Source organism: Acomys russatus, chromosome 28 (assembly GCF_903995435.1).
Source record: "Acomys russatus chromosome 28, mAcoRus1.1, whole genome shotgun sequence".
Lineage (NCBI taxonomy): Eukaryota > Metazoa > Chordata > Mammalia > Rodentia > Muridae > Acomys > Acomys russatus.
Genome location: NC_067164.1, coordinates 20,516,643 through 20,534,655, shown reverse-complemented (window position 1 = coordinate 20,534,655; position 18,013 = coordinate 20,516,643). Strand labels below are relative to the sequence as shown.

The 18,013-nt window shown below is 41.6% G+C and overlaps 1 protein-coding gene across 1 annotated transcript; it reads left to right on the top strand.

Moving 5' to 3' along the window:
- The first annotated feature begins 3,859 nt into the window (after positions 1–3,859).
- On the top strand, positions 3,860–4,513 carry Naa11 (N-alpha-acetyltransferase 11, NatA catalytic subunit). Its single transcript, XM_051170817.1, has one exon. It carries the CDS (start codon positions 3,860–3,862, stop codon positions 4,511–4,513), a length of 654 nt encoding a protein of 217 aa, XP_051026774.1.
- Positions 4,514–18,013: the final 13,500 nt, after the last annotated feature.

Genomic DNA, 18,013 nt, shown 5'->3' with positions numbered 1-18,013 from the left:
ATGACTCATCACTTCCTTTAGATACTCTACCTTATTTTTATTTTTTAAGATTTTATTTATTATGTATACAGAATGATCAGATCACATTATAGATGGTTGTGAGCCACCATATGGTTGCTGGGAATTGAACTCAGGCCCTCTGGAAGAGCAGTCAGTGCTCTTAACCACTGAGCCATCTCTCCAGCCCCCCCTCTACCTTATTAAATCACTAATTAGTGCCTATATTGTTCAACTTCTCTGTTTTGGACTGGAAAAGTAGCTGTAGATTTTAAATTCATATTAAAATACATAATGGAATACTGTCATTCTTACACCAGTCAGCAACTAGCCATGAAACTATCTCATGTAATTTAAATTGAGGAAATTTAATACATATACAGTGAATGGCAGAAGCACTAGGAAGCCAACAGAGGATGTTAAAAACAATCAAAAGATTAGCGACACTAAGAAATGATTTCTAAGACCAGGGTAACAAAAGTTTCTATTATTCAAAAACTTGGACGTCAGCCAGCACTGTCTAGCTGGGAGCTAAAAAAAAAAAAAAAAAAAAAAAAATTTCATCCACCTTTGTAAGTTGTCATCAAAGATATCTTTGTATTGCCCCTTTCTCATACTCTGCTGGCTACTGCTCAAGCCATAGATCAAATCTCCCTAGAGTCAGTTGGCTATGGGATCTGAGGAACATCTTTTGCAGGTCTACATTTGGAAATTAATATTAGCGGAACACACAACTCACCTCCCAAGGCCTGAAAGAGAAGTTTAGAGTTGCAGTGTGATTGCTTAATTACGTCTGATTTATTTCTGGTTTGGATAATGAAACGATCTGCACACCAGACCTTAAAGCTTTTGCTAGGTAATGCAGCTGGGTTAGTGAAAATGGTGGTAAGAACACAGGATAAGAAGAAGGGCCACATCAGGGAGTCTATGGGAGAGTGAGAAGGAAGGATGGAAGAATCTGGAGGAAACAAGAATGCTGCAAGAGCCAACAGAACCAACTAACCTAGACCCATGGATGGGGCTTACAAGGGTGGAAGCACACACCAAAGAGCCCACGTGGACTGGACCTAGACTCCCCACACATATGTAACCCATGGGCAGTTTGGTCTTCCTGTGGGTCACTTAGTAAGCTGAGTGGGTGCTGTCTACGACATGGATTCAGGTGCCTGCTTTTGACCCCTTCGCCCTAATGGAGCTGCCTTGCTTGACTTCAGTGGATGAGGATGAGCTCAGTCCTGATGCAGCTTGATGTGCTGGTGTGGGTGGGTTCATGAGGGGTTCCCCTTTTCTGAGGACAAGGCGAGAGGGGATGTGGTGAAGAGGGTGAGAGGGAGGGACTGGGAGGAGACTATGTAAAGGGAAAACATAAATTAAAAATAAAAATTTAAAAACTATGGTAATTTAACTTTAAAAAGTGGGGCAGCATGAGTATCTCCATGTCTTCTCATTACATACTTTCAGTAAGAATAACTAATATCATTCCATAACAATATGTGCTATAATCATACAATTTATTTGGGCCTAATAAGAGAAGATTTTGTTTATTCTGTCTCAAACCACGGGTGCCTCCAATTACATAATCATTTTATAAGCCTCCATCCACTCAAGACCTATTAGTCAGTATGTAGCTTGCTAATGCCCAGAAGGAAACCGATTTTCATGTGACAGAGCGAAGTCCTCAGAAAGCAAAGAGAAAAGATAAGACTTAGATACACAGATAACAAAGTTACCCTAGCTATTGTGACTAGAACAGCAATGAACATGAAAGTGTAAGTATCTCTATAGAAGATAAAAGTCTTTGGCTATATGCCCAGAAGTGCTATAAGTGAGTCACATATTTCTGTCTCTAGGTCCTGAGAAACCATTAAAGTGGCTACACTGGTTTACACTTTGCCAATAGAATGTAAGAGTTCTCTTTTCTGCACATCTACGTCAATATTTGTTATCATTTGTACCCTGAGGATGGCTATTTTTGTTTAATTTCTTCAAAGTTTAAAAACATGTATAGAGGGGCTGCAGAGATGACTCAGAGGTTAAGAGTACGGGTTGTTCTTCCAAAGGTCCTAAGTTCAATTCCCAACAACCACATGGTGGTTCACAACCATCTATAGTGAGATCTGGTGCCCTTTTACTGGCAGGCAGCATACTGTATAAATAAAGATAAATAATAAATCTAAAAATATGCTACTCATTTAAAATGTGGAAATATAGTATCTGTACTTGTTTGTGCATATGTGTACTTGTGTATAGCTACTTGGGTACATGCATGTGTCCATGGAGGTCAGAGGGTGTCCTCAGGTGTGTTACTCTATCACAAAGCAGTGGAGTGCACAGGTCTATAATCTCAGCTACCTGGGAAACTGAATCAGGAATCTTTCAAACTCAAGGTCTGTCTGGACTTCAGAGTGAGTTCAAAGTCAGCCTTGAAAACTTAGTGGGATTATGTCTCAAAACAAAAAGAAAAAAGAGGTTGTATAATCTGGTGGTACTATACATCCAAGCATAAAACCCCAATGCTCTTCCTGAATGGGTTTCTTCCACTGAGTGCAGCCTCTTGATCAAGGGTTTTGCATTCCCCAGACACTTCATTTGATGTGGTGCTCTCTTTCTTTGAAACCAGGAACATATTTCTAACTGAAATGAAGAGGAATCACTTTGCAAATTTGCTTAGGAATATTTATAACATTTGAAAAGCATTATGTTCTCCAGTCCAGGTGAGCATGTACATAAATATTTAACAACATTCAGCTAAACTCTCCATACCAAGCCGGAAATACCACAAATAGCCATGAACAACGAAGCTTTCCAGTGGATTGCAATAAACTTAGACAATGGAATAGCAAACGAGATTATAGAGAAGCCTCAGTTGTGTACAAACTTACATATAGTGAGTGGAAAAAATACACAAAACAAATGCATACAGTATAATTTTATTATATGAAACCTAATAGGTAGGGATCCAGGAGATAAGGGGCAGGAAGGGCAGGCTACCTGTGATGGCACTGATGCACTGGTTTATTTTAGTTACATAGGGCTGTTTAGATGAGGGCAAACTAACAGAAAAATTGAGTCCAAATAGATGGCTCATCCAGTATAGGGACTATAGATGCTTGCTAACAAACTGAGGGCTTGAGTTCAATCCCTGGGACCCACATGTTGGAAGAGACTTGTACAAGCTCTCTGACCTCTACACATACACAACACACACACACACACACACACACACACACACACACATACCTACATACATAGATATATACATACATACCATATGTACACGCACACAGAATAAGTTTTTTAAAAAGTTAAAAGTGAGCCGGGCATGGTGGTGCATGCCTTTAATCCCAGCACTCAGGAGGCAGAGGCAGGAGGATTGCTGTGAGTTCGAAGCCAGCCTGGTCTACAAAGCGAGTCCAGAACCGCTAAGATAACATAGAGAAAATAGATAGATAGATAGATAGATAGATAGATAGATAGATAGATAGATAGATAGATAGATAGATAGATAGATAGATAGATAGATAGATAGATAGATAGATAGATAGATAGATAGATAGATAGATAGATAGATAGATAGATAGATAAAACTGAAACAAATACAAGACACCGGAACGCCGGAAGCGATGAAGCGGAGTTAGGGCCTCTTGCTCCGCCCACCTCCCCATTTGCGCAGTCGCAGGCTTGTGAACCGGAAATCTCCTTGGCTGGGACTGCAGGCTTCAGGAAGTGCCCTTAGTTCCGCCCCTTCCGCTCGTCTGCCTTCCCGCCTCTGGTCTCCACCTCGGGCCTCGCGGGCTGTACCTTCTGAAGCCAGTCCCTGAGGCAACGGCGCCGTGTGGGCACGCAGGCCCTGCCCGCCAGGATGAACATCCGCAATGCCCGGCCTGACGACCTGATGAACATGCAGCACTGCAACCTGCTCTGCCTGCCGGAGAACTACCAGATGAAGTACTACTTCTACCACGGCCTGTCGTGGCCCCAGCTCTCCTACATCGCGGAGGACGAGGACGGCAAGATAGTGGGCTATGTCCTGGCCAAGATGGAGGAGGACCCCGACGATGTCCCCCACGGGCACATCACCTCGCTGGCGGTGAAGCGCTCGCACAGGCGCCTCGGCCTGGCCCAGAAGCTGATGGACCAGGCCTCACGGGCGATGATCGAGAACTTCAGCGCTAAGTACGTGTCCCTGCACGTCAGGAAGAGCAACAGGGCGGCCCTGCACCTGTATGCTAACACCCTCAACTTCCAGGTTAGTGAGGTGGAACCCAAGTACTATGCCGATGGGGAAGACGCCTACGCCATGAAGCGCGATCTCTCAACGATGGCAGATGAGCTGAGAAGGCAGCTGGTGCTGAAGAAAAGCGGCTACGTGGTTCTGGGCTCCAGGGAGGCCCAGGACGGCACACTTCCGGGTGCTGAAGAGGCCTCTCACCTGGAGAACCCCGCTGGCGTAGACAGTGGCAGCGACAGCACGGATGTCCAGGACAGCTCGGAGGACTTGGATTCCACCTCCTAGAGCCTTGCCTGAGGTATTCTCTTTCTCTGGCCCGGCCCCTCTGTACCCTTTTGCATTGTTTGTTGACCTGTGCCTTACCTTCCTGTCACACCATGTTGTACTTTTGCTAAGTATTTTTGGTGACTGTTAAGTCATCAACTTTCAGACAAATACTACATTTTTCCTGGATGCAGTTGAGGTATCCACAGTGTCACCTATGCCATAATCTTGCTAAAAGAACCCTACGTTTCTTTTTGAGAGCCAAGGAGTGTTTTGTTTTGTTTTAAGTAGAAAACAGAAAGATGTATTGAACAATATACTATGCAGTCAGAAAAATCTAGAATGAGAATGAAGGAATTTTGACAGAAGGATGTCATTGCTTCCTCAGCAAATAAGTAGCATTTTAAGGAGAGAGGGGGTTGTAGCTCGGTGGTAGTGCACCTGCCTAGCATGCAAACAGTCCTGGATTCAATTCCTACCACCATTACCAAAGCCAAACAAAAGAATTTTCTATTAAACTAAAGATAATAGCAGCCAAACAATCATTGGGACACTTGCCCTCTTTATTCAAACAAACCAAGAAGACATTTTTTATTTGAGGCCCAGGCAAAATTCAAACATGGACACTGTCCTATTAAGTGTGCTAAATGTGAAATGAAGTAATTATTCTACAGAAATATTTTTTAGTCAAGTAAACTAATGTAATGCCTAGAATTTGTTTTTAAATACACCAGCAAAATGAAAGACACAAAAAACAGTCCAGGTTGAGAATTCAAATAAGATAAATAGCCCAAAAAGTACAGGGGTGGAGTCGGGTGGAGGAGAGTATGTGGCCTGTGAATGGCCCTGAGTTTGATCTTAAGGACTTCCAAAAGGGTCTAAAAATAAAAAAAAAGAATGCCAGCGTGGCATAACAACTGAAGGTGAGAAATATGTACTGTGGGTGCCTTATGCTGTCTTTTCACTCTTGGATTTGTGAAAATTCACACAAAAAATTAGAGCAAAGTATTATTATATTTGCTAAAACATTCTAAGAAGCCAGTAAGGCCACACATAGTGGCACGTGTCTAAAATTCCAGCTCTTAGGAGGTAAGAACAGCTGAATGGTAGGCCATGGATGGTTTGCAACCATCCTAGGCTAATGAAATCTTATTTTTATATACTTATTTATATATTTTTAAGGAAAAAGAAGGTGTTTGTAAGACTCGAGGGTTAAAGGCACTCATAGCCAAGCCTGATGTGTTTAATTTCAGTCCCTGGGAGCCGTGTGGTAAAAGTCATCTTCTGACCTCTACACATGTGCCCCTAAATATACACAGATAATTCTTTTTTTTAACACACCAGCAAGTACCTTTTAAAAGCTACTGTCTTAGACACAGGCTCGGCTGTAATAATAAAACACCACAGTATTTCTTCCAGAAAGAATTCCATCATGTAATTCAAGGGTCTGTATGCTTATAGCAGTTTTAAAATTCCAGTGGGATTCATCTGATCCAGGATCAAGGCAGCAGAAGAATGTAAAGGGAAGAGGGGGATAAAGTTGAACAAAACAGAGAGATGTCATCAAGTTCCTACCTGTCTCAGAACCTTTCTTGACAGAGGCAGACATTCAGCTGCCCAGTGTGCACTAGGCCCTGCCTTCTATACACAGTTCTGCTTAAAGTATAAGGAGAAGAAAGAACATCAAACACAAAAGAATTTTTATCACTGGACTGTTTATTTAATTTAAATAAACACATTTTTTTAAAGTTATATCTTTTAAAAATCTCAGGGTGGGGAGCAGTGACCCACTCCTGTAGTCCTAGCACTCAGGGAGGCAGAGGCAGGTGGATCACTGTTGAGTTCCAAGCCAGCCTGATCTACAAAGCAAGTCCAAGATGACAGGACTACACAGAGAAAACCCTGTCTCAAAAAACAAAAGCCATAAACTTCAAACCCCTACCCAGATCTAGCCAATGGACAGGATGTTCTCCACAGTTGAGTGGAGAGTGGGGTATGACTTTCACATGTACTCTGGTGCCTCATATTTGACCATGTCCCCTGGAGGGGGAGACTTGGTGGCACTCAGAGGAAGGATAGCAGGCTACCAAGAAGAGACTTGATACCTTATGAGCATATAAAGGTGGAGGAAATCCCCCTCAGTCATAGTCATAGGGGAGGGGAGTAAGGAGAAAATGGGAGGGAGGGAAGAATGGGAGGGTACAAGGGATGGGATAACCATTGAGATGTAACAAGAATAAATTAATAAAATAAAATTTAAAAAAAAAAAGAAAAAAAAAGCAAATCTCTGGAAGAACATAGGACATGCTGACCTATCTCTCTGTGGTAATTCTGTCTCTTGAAGTGTTAAATTGGTTGAGAATGGAACTAATAAGAATGTCTTAAAATGCTAGATACAAAATATAGTAAGTTCAGAAGCCCTTAGGACCTGAGAAATAAAGTAAATAAAAACATCTGCTCATCTATTAGATGAAAAGAAAAATACCAGAAAAGATTGAGTCTTGCATGGAAGTTATAACTCTCATACAAATATAATTCAATTGTACTGTTTGCTTATGTGGCATAATTGAATCTTAGTTTCTTGTATTCAACTTCACCTTCCTTCCAGGTTGATATCTCCTGAGATGTTTCTGTTTCTCCTTCCTTTTCTCCCTCTCTCCCTCCTTCCCTCCCTCCGTTTCTTCCTTCCTTTCTTTTGACATGGTCAGCCCTGCATGGCCAGCCTGGAATGTGTTATATAGACCAGGCTAGCCTTGAATGTGATTTGATTCGCCTGTGTTTGCCTCCTGGCTTCTAAGAAGTTTCTGTGATCCTATCTAATGTTTGCTCCTCATTTGTCATTTTTGGGTCATATCCAACCAGAGGCCACTGGATCTTGCTGGGGTCATTTACTAGTTAGGGTGTAGTGCTCTGCATAAAGTAACTAAACTGTTAAATAAAAGAGGCCCTGACTTAGTGGTTTAGAAATCAAAGTCTTCCATCATAGAGCAGTGTGGGTCGCAGGGTCATAAAGACTAGGTGGGGAGAAAAGGGCCTATGCTCCTTCAAAGCTCCTCAGACTCCACCTAGAACAGGGCTCTGTTGGTAATCTGGCAAAGCCTAAGGACCTCTTCCCAGGGGAAATAGTTTCCTGAAGGTGTCACAATTGGATTAAAGACAAAAATTACTGAAGTAGGACCGTTGAGGTTTTTAAATGTCTATAACAATAATATGTGTGTTTCAGTAGCTGAGAAATAACAGTCTAGCAGTATGTGTATTGATTAGTTCTCTAAACAGGGTTGAGTATGGTTTAAATGGCATTTGAGATGCCTGCAATAGTTATAATATGGTATGAACTTACTATGATTTTATTGTGACAAAGCAAGAACTTCTGGAACAAACACAACTGAAATAAGTGCAAAGTTTCCTTTCCTTGCTTACTGATTCCTGTTTTCTAAAATAATGTCTTCTGCCTGTTTGTGCACATTTAAGTAGCAGGGAAAGGAAGAAGTAAATAGAGAACTTCATATGGGCTTTAAAAATCAGCACCAGCTTTCCAGTGAATGGCACGGGAGATAGAGCAGGGTTGTTTAGCTTTGTCCCAGGAGGGAAAGCGAGGCATTCTGGCAAACTGTAGCATGTCTTCCACAATGAGAAACATCCTTGTTATGCTGTGGATTTGGGAAGCTGCTTCATGCTTAGCCAGAAGCAGAGGGTCCCTGTTGCTCTCCTTCAAGACATACCCACAGGGAATTCTGGGAATCCACCAAGGGTTTTTACATAAACAGATAGTTGTTTATTCTGCTTTTGCACACATTTGGGCAAGTTAACAATAGGATTCTACCCCCACCTTCTGCTTTTTTGTCTCTTTCAACTCTGAAAGAGTTGAAGCTTTACTATGGTCCTTAATCACCAGCTCATAGCTTTACTTGCCTAAATGAGAAAAGGCAATGGTAAAACAAGAAAGAACACGAAAGAAATGAGATTGTGCTATAAAAATATTACTACACTACTGCAATTTGGTACCCCCTCCTTTGAAGACACATACAGAAAATGTCCTAAAGAGTAAGTTTCATTTCTCCTTATTCCCATTTTGAGTGAGTAGGACAGTTGGTGAATGAAGACTTGGGTGTCTTCATCCTAAAAAATAATAAACATCACTGCTTTTCCTATAGCACTCACTGTACTGCCTCAACTGTTCTTAGGACTGTCTGTGAGTGCCTCCTTAGTCATGCTACCCCTGAAAGCTCACCATTTTACAGGACAGATGGTAGAGAGCACTGCATACACAGTGAGTACATGGAGAGCAGTGCCTCAGCCACTTGGGCTCCAGACCTGTCAAGGTTACATATGATGCTTTCGGTCTTGCTAAGCGCACCTCATGCTGTAGATTCTGCTACTGACAGAAGCTAATAGTAACCATGCGGCCCCCTTCCTTCACAGCAATCAAATGGTGAGTGTTGCATCTGAGCTGCAACAGTTTGCAATCTTGGAAAGAAGATGGATTTGAGCACTAAAATAGCTTTTACAGACAAGCTCAATGTCAAAGCACTCAGCTGAGCCAATGCTAGCAGCAGCAGAGTTCCTAGGGAGCCATAGCAGTGGAGACAGGTTGGGCAGTTCAAGCCATGCCAGCTGAGGCAGGAATGGCATCAAAATGCAGCCTGTCTCCTGGCAGGAAGTATCTGCCTGATGCCTAATAACAAAAAGGAGAAATCAAAGTCTTCACATTTTTTTGGTTGAACTGGCAGCAGTGAGTGAACTAAGGTTACTTTAGCGACTTACGCTTTTCTAGTTTATTCCTCCTGTCGCAAAGCTGTCATTCCAGCAGAAAGTTGTTAAATGTTCACATGAGCATTCACTGAAATAGACTGTTCTTAATTTTACCAGACAACTAATTATAACTGGAATGATATAATGAAATGTGGGAGAAAGTTAGGGACTGACAGGCTTGGTAAAGTCCAAGTATAACCTTAGCCCAGATATGCCAGGAACTATAGATTTCAAATGCAGCTGCACACTATGACGATAAAGAACATTGAGAAGAGATGAAATACTGTTTTCAAAAGCTAATCAGATAGAGTCGATTTGCTGAATTATTTATAATCTCTAATGGTGTCACCTTTCAATCAGTGTGTAATATACACAGGCTGGCTGAAACACTGACTTTGTCAGAGGTAACACATAAAGGCAGAGATTGATTTTCTTCTGAATCTCACTCCGTATACTCTCCCTGCTCTAGTATGTAAAATCAGTATACTTAGTGGTGAACAAGGTAAGAAAAACTACCTAAAACTCTACTCATTGAGAGTGGTTTTTTTAAAGTCGGTATAAATCTAAAAATATTATACAATGATATTTTATAAATTAATATCCCCAGAATATTACAGATTTTTATGTATTGTAAAACCATAGCATTCTCTCCCCAGTTCAGAAGGTTTTTATTAACAATTAACATTTCTTCTATAGGCTTCCATGGCCTACCATTCAGAACATCTAGTGATGTAGGCTTAGCAGTGAAGAGCATGCAGTGCGCCTGCAGACGACCTGAATTCGGTCCCCAACCCCGCCACCCATCTCTTCAGCCCCAGAGTATCTGACACCCTCTTCTGGTCTCCAAGGGGATCTGCACTCACATGCATATACCTGCAAACAGACATACACTTAACTAGAAGTAAAATCATAAAAATAAAAGAATGCCTGGTAATATTAAAAAATGAACTTAATAAGTTAATAAATTAAGGGATACCATACATCTTTTGAAGAAAATCTTTATAAAAAGTATCTGTACCAGAAAACACATTGCCGTAGAGATTTATTACACTGTTACTTGAGTTTTCCACTTTAGTTTCTTAAAATTGCCAAGCAATATTTGCTGAGATAACTGAAACAGCCATAATGTATTTATGGTTTATATAGTTTTATAACTATGCTAACTGTTCATTAGAAACTGGGAAAGGCAGCGCTAGTGTCTGTGGTCTGTTCCCTCGTATCTTATTCCTCCTCTAGAATCCTACTTATGCTTCTTGTAAAAAAATGGATTTTTATAAATTTTAATTTCATGTATGTTTGTATATGACTGAATGCAGGTGCTTGCAGAGGCCAGAGCCATAGGATCCCTTTGACACTGGAATTACAAGTGGTTGCAAACCACCTTGGTGTGGTGCTAGGAACTGAACTCAGGGGCCCTGAAAGAAAAGTACACACTCCTCACCACTGAGCCATCTCTGTAGCCCCCAAATACAAAGTATAAACATTCAGTTTTGCATAATGTTGCCTCCTGTTTGATTCTGTGTTATTCTGGAAACAGGCTTTTCTGTAATGATAATTTTTATACAAAAAATGTTTTGTGACTGCTCTGTGTGTAAGAGTAACCTCTATTTTATTACTTCTGTGTGCAAGGTAGATAGAAAAAATAATTCAATTTTTATAGTTGTGATATTTTGTTATTGTTTTGTTTTCAACTAAAATTAGGCAGAAACATTTCTGGCCTTTTTAAAAAAAACTCAGTCTATTCACATATCACACAGACCTTTAACAGGGCTCATGTCTTGTTTATCTTTTTAAATATCTGACGTGTTCATTCCTGTTAGACGCTCAGCAGATAGCCATGACTGAATGAACAAGCCTTAAGTTATGTTGAAGATCCACAATCTATACTTTGGATTCCTGACCAACTTTCACTGAAAAAGATGACTTACAAAGCTGCACACTGCCGCATGATAACCAGGAACTAAGGCATTTCTTCTCTGCACTGTTAACTCCTGTCTTCATTTTCTTTTAAATGATTTGTTTTTGAGATAGTACCTAACTCTCTAGCCCAGGCTTGCCTGGAAGTAGAGTGGTTTGCCTGCCAGCCCTCTGAGTGCTAAGACTACCGGCATGTGCAATCATACAGAGCATGGAAAATCCTTTTGAGTAAAATAGGATGGGAAGTTATCAAAAGAAGTATCTCAGTTTCTTTAAGTTTGAAAACATTCTCTAGAGGAGACTGGACCTGCAAATATTAGGAAATGCTATGTTTCCTGCTTTTGCAGGGGACCTCACATCTGTGATAACTTTGCAGTGTGGTCTGATTCCCACCAATTTCTGTGGGGATCCTGCAGAGCAAACTGATTAGTGGTTCATCTGCTGTTGAAGTCTTAACCATTACGCTCCTGCATTTTTTTAAAACTTGTTTGGGAATTTACTGCATGTGCATAATACACTTTAATCAACTACATCTCCCCTCCTTCCCCTTCTGCCACCACCACTTAGCCTCTTGACTTCAGGTACTTAAAAAACAAGATATCTAATGCTGCCTGTATGTGCATGGGTATAGGGTCCTCTACTGGAGCGTGAGTGCCCTCTCAGGGACCACATCTGCGAAGAAAACTGACATTCTTCCCTAGTACTTTCAGGGCTGTCAGAGACCTGCCTTCCACTGATGCTCACATACTCTCTTTTCTCAACAGTATTGCTGGTCTTCGTGTCTCAGCCAGTCTATTGTGAGAACCCTGGCTTAGCTGGCGTACTCTGCAGTGTCTTCATGGATTATCGCCCAGTGACTCAAGTGGCTTGTCATTTTCAACTCTCCATAACCTTCCACATAAAGCTACTGTGATCATGAAGGAACAGCTCAGCACAAGAGCCAAGGAAGCTTGGAGCCTGCCCTGCCGTGACAGCACATCATGGCCTCCTCTTACCATGCTGCGCTGTACTGTTTGTAGTGGTCCTACATTAGGTTGTAGTTTTACTGCATGGTTGTCTTTTAGAAATGCCAGACAGGAAGCAGAAAGACTCCTGAAGTTGTCAGCATGCAGGTTTTGCCATTGTTTGTCTGGGTTTCCATCCATCACTAAGGGGGTAGTTGGGGCCATCAAGTTAGACCTCATCCCCTCTTCCGCTTCTAATTGAGTTATCTATTTCCCCCTGCTTTCTCTGGAACTCCTGTGTTCTGTAGCCACATTCAAGGGGTACTCTTCCCTTTTCTAGTGGGAAGGGCTCCACTACACCACACAAGCAGAATGTATAGATTTTAGGAAAAGATCAAGCAGTGATTAAATTGCACGGTCATCTGCTTGCTCACATCAGTTGCTTTTTGTCTTGGTGTTTGTTTGCTTCCTTTTATAATGCTGTCACTTGCCATTTATTGAGGATCAGGATTGTTCATATATAATGCTATGACATTTACTAACATATGTGATCCTGTGGGTAATCCTGTGAGGCAGGCATTATTATCTCTGTTTTACAGGTAAGAAACATGGAAGCAGTACAGGGAATAACTATTTGGTGTTTCAGCCCAATCCTGCATGAAATCAAAGCCAAAGTTCCTTCTTTGCTCCTGTTTGGACTCAGAATTGATTTGCAAAGCAGTGTTAATGTGTCAAATGACAACAAGGAGACTCTGTTGTTTAAAAGTGTTCTGTATTGACTTAATATGTAACCACCACATGTCAACTGTAAATATTTATGTAACCTTCCATTGTAATCCCTTTCAATATTTCAGTAAAAATAAGTGAAGGCAGAAAGATTTGACTTAGGCAGAAAAGTCACAGAACTGAGTAATGTTTTCATATTCTCTGACTGTTAACTACCAAACTATCCAACAGGCTCGTGTTTACATTTTTATGAAAACTGGAATATGGATTTACATCTAAGCCCTGACATTAACCAGCTGATGACAAGAGATAAGTCTGTTCTCTGTAATCCATATCAGCCCTGATAAGTACTTCTTACAAATCCACCCCTGTGTGTGGAGAATGCCTGTCTAAGAGTAAAGGCTTGCCTGCAACAGAGATAGAACTTTCGTTTTTCTCCCTAAAAGGATTTGCCATTTTGTGTGTCAACACAGTTCTCTCTGTCTTTCCATTTTCCTTTTTTTCCTCCTTTTTAATTTTCTCTCTTACTCTGAAATGGTTTTATTTTTTGCCCCTCAAGCATGTGATTATCTCTTTATTTTTAAATATTACAGCTTTCTAACATCTGTCTCCAGGGCAGCATAATCTTACTGATGAAATATTCCATGTTTTCCTTGAGCCCTTGTCAATATGTCTTCGCGGTAACAGCCCAGCAGATGGAGAAACAGAAGGAGTAGCCTTAGCTTACCTGAGTGATTTCTCCCCAGCCCAGCGCCAGCCAGTCTCTTGTAACCTGACTGTAATCATCAGAGCAATTGGGAAATAAGAAAGGCTTCCAGACGTTTGCAGTGTCACTGGATAAAACTATTGGTGCTTTTATTTGTTACCAGGAGACAACAGGAACCCTTCAGAGCAGCAACCTACATAGTGTGGGTTATGCCTGTTTAGATAATAAAAGTAAACAGTATTTTAACATTGTTTGGGGCATAAATTAGCAAGTTCCCAGGCGATTCCAGGGGAGTGCTGCTGATGAACAGAAGCAGCAGTTCTCCCATCACTGGGAGTGGAAGCCTCTAGCACTGCTTCCCTGACAGCGTTGTTCTTTTCACACAGACCAAATTATGACTTTTTTTTCTCTGAATAGACCACTTGTTTTTTACTTAAGCCTGGTCCTAGAGAGACCAAAGCAAGGATGTAGTATAGTTCAGTGGTGTAAGGACAGTTGTGCTGGTTGTAGAGACTGACTCCCACCCCTTCTGAATGTGTGGCTTTACAGAAACTATTGGGTGGACCTTGTGTCATCATCAACTTGTTCACAGGTATTACTCACCAGGATGTAAAGTTTTGTTTAGTTGTGGCATCAACTTGTGAATAAAGCCTGTGAGTTACATAACTAAAAAATCTGCTTTTCCCTTGGAGATAATAGCAATAAGAAAGATGATATAAAATAAAATAATGGAATATGGGAGTGAGTGAGACACATAGAGTAGTGCTGGAAATTAACAAAGCTGGTATGCTTTAAATGGATCAAGAAATAAAGGAATTTTTTCATTAGTTCTATGTAATGCTGATATTGACTAGTAGGGATCTAAAACTCAACTTGTAACCAGTCTAAGACACATGTAACTACTTGCTATATTAATTGAATTAGACCCTAAATAATTCGGAGTCTCATTCATTGACATAAATGCTGATTTTGATACTGTGTCAAGAGGTTGATGACCAAGTAATTTCAATAGTAAGTTCCAGACATGCCAAGATACATATAATAAAAACGTTTATATATACATATATATATAGTATGAAGTGAATTAATAATAGGCAGCATTTGCATCTTGTATCGTAATCCTTTCATGTGCTGAGTTCTTGCATGGCTTCCAGGGACTTGAGCTGACTGCGTGGGGAGGGAATGAAAAGAAGACAAATGCAGCTGTACAGAAAATCTGGGTCTGGGTGGTTGGGGGTTCTCCGATGGAGAAACTGCAACATTGTGGACGTTCAGCATGCTTATTATGTCCAGTTTGGTAGAGAGAGGCAGGGTTAGCTAATGGAGAAGGAGCTGTCCCTGTAAAGAAGCAGTCTTCAGGCCATAAATACCTTGAGGGAGGAAGCTGTGCTGGGGAGACCTTTTCTGCACACACTGTGAGCATCTGCACACAGACTAGAGGACGTTTGCCAGGTCTAAGCCTTAGCCAAGAGGGGGGAGGTGCCATTTCCCCATGAATCCTTGACACGATCACACCCATGTCAGCAGTCCATACTCGCTCAGAGTATTCTCTGCTCCCACATTACTGCATTAGCTTTCCTTCCCATCTTAAAAAAAAAAAAAAAAAAGAATGGTCTGGGATTTCTTTTTAAGATATCACTTCTTTATTTTTTATCTTTTTACATTTATTATGTTGGGTGGGCACATGCACCACAGTGGTGCCCATGTGGCAGTCAGGGGACAACTTGTAGCAATTGATTTTTCCTTCTACTATGTTCTTTATTCTAACATATTATAGGAATTTGAAAAGGGCTGTTAATTACCATGTCCCCCACTCAAACAGAATTTCTAGCCAATTTTTTTTCTCAAGTTCCATTCATGAAATTGCTTCAGGATCACACCAGGCACCCTGTGAAAAGTTGTCCTTTCCTTGTCTCTGGGAACTCGGGCCTGGTGGTGTGAACATTTCCCTAGCAGCTGCTTTGCACTATCTGAAAGTCAAGATTAGTGCAAGGAGTCACGTCTGTGAAGAGGAAATACAAGATCCATAAGAATTCAAAGGAGGCTGGGAACTTAACTGAACAAACTTTTGTTTGCTATAAACATGGGAAGGATTGGCGAATCTACTTTTTTCTCTTTTCTGCAAACCTAAACTGGTTCTCAAATAATTTTACATTTCACAGAAGTGAGCATTTGCACGTGGTGTGACTGTCCCATGTTCTTTCAAGGAATTTGTCATCATTACATTCTGTCCCTACTCCACCCTTATTTCTAGAGGAAACAATAGCTCCGGCTTGGCCTTGGTTCTATGTGGCACAAGCCTGAAGAGGGAGAAAGCTCACAAGACACACTGAAACTTCCTCAGTTTGCTTACATAACAAAAGAATCGAATTCTGCACAGCCTTATTAGAAGCCAGACATCTGGCTGGTCTGGAACAGCGTGCCCTCCTGCCCTTGTCTCCAGCTCCATTAGCCACCACCGTCGGGGTGTTGTGTGTTTGAAATCATCCACACAGGACCTGGCCAGATCTTTGAAACAGACCAAGTGCATTGCCATTGTCCTTTATGCTTTTGACATGAATCCTTCTTCGAAATTTTGAATGATACAGATCGTTTGCCTTGAGGTGCACTCAGAGGGCTATTTAAACACTTCTGCATTATGTGGGCATGAGAATCACATTTTGTCAAGCCCCCACAAAAATCCTGTCACTAATAAGCCACACATATATTGCTTTCCTGACTAAAATTAAGATATATATGCCACCTTTGGAATGGGATCATAACCTTCACTGAATATTACAAGCGCTTATCAAGAGGCACAGTCCTTTGCAAGTTAAGCTGTTTTCATAAGAGATGGTTTAATAACATGGGAAGGCAGGCTTCAGCATCCAGTGGCTTAAAATTTAGTCTTAGTTTGGCTTATTACCACCTGGACAACCTCTGGCACCCCAATTTTCTCATTTACAAAATAGGGATGAAAACATCTTGCCTTTCATGTTTTGTGGTAATGAGGGAATCTGAGGAGGTTTTGTGTTATTTTTTCAATAGACATGTACACATTAGTGCTGATAGCTTTCCTATGGAGAGTGTACAGACACATGTGGTCATTTGCTTCTCTCCAGTGCCGAGGGGTGGGGTGGGGGTTGAGGGGCCGGGGTTGGTTGAAATCATTGTCTCATAGAACTTATCACTAGACCAGTAACAGATATGTGTGTTCATAAGGGACAGAGGATGAAGAAGGCAGTGAATTTCTATAATTGTAACAAATTGATTATCACTCTCCTTGTTCTGCTACTATGAAACTCCTTCCACACTGTAACATGGACTTTAGGGTAATCTAGATCCATGTTCCCAGGCCTTAGTCATTCATATTTGGCTCCAGAATAAACTATCATTTATCATATTTAAGGTGAGATTTGTGGAAGCTCCTGCTCCTGGTGGTGGTGATGGTGGTGGTGGTGATGGTGGTGGTGGTGGTGGTGGTGATGGTGGTGGTGGTGATGGTGGTGGTGGTGGTGGTGGTGGTGATGGTGGTGGTGGTGATGGTGGTGGTGGTGGTGGTGGTGGTGGTGGTGGTGATGGTGGTGGTGGTGGTGGTGGGGGTGATGGTGGTGGTGGTGGTGGTGGTGGTGGTGGTGGTGGTGGTGGTGGTGGTGGTGGTGGTGGTGGGGGTGGTGGTGGTGGTGATGGTGGTGGTGGGGGTGGTGGTGGTGGTGGTGGTGGTGATGGTGGTGGTGGTGGTGGTGATGGTGGTGATGGTGGTGATGGTGATGGTGGTGGTGGTGGTGGTGGTGGTGTGATGGTGATGGTGGTGGTGGTGGTGGTGGTGATGGTGGTGATGGTGGTGGTGGTTGTGGTGGTGTGGTGGTGTGTGTCTATATCCCCTGTGCATGAAAGCTTAGCTTTTCCTTGTGAAGCAGTAAAAAGCTGGGTGAGCATGCATCATGGCACATAGCTATGATTCAGCATGTGAAAAGTGGAAACAGAAGGATCAGGAGTTCAAGATCATCATTGCCTACATACAGAAATTAAGAGCTACAAAATACCCTGTCTCAAAAGGAAAAAAAAAAAAAAACAAACCTGAAGAAATCAAGAACACTGAAGTACTCTCAGGCAGGTCATTTGGGAAGGTGGTATTAATGAACTTGTTATAGAATTGAGTTCCCTGAAATCACTTAGACCTCTGCACACCCTTTGAAGGCAACAGTCTCCACTGTAGTTTTCAGTGTCTCACACATTTATTTACTTTTATTCTGTTGAGATGGTAGGAAGTGGATTGCTTTAGGAAACTAAACATCTAGGGCTGAAGCCCGTCACCTTTTGGTCGTTTCAGAAATTAATTAGGAGCCTTTTCCCCTTCTACCCTTCCTTCACACAGCTAGACCTACATCCTAACAGGTAAAAGGAGTTTTTGAAAATTCATGCTGAATTTTTAGTAACTTTTGGGCTTTCTCCTGAAAAACCAAAGGCTCAAAATGGTAAACTATGTCCCTCAGC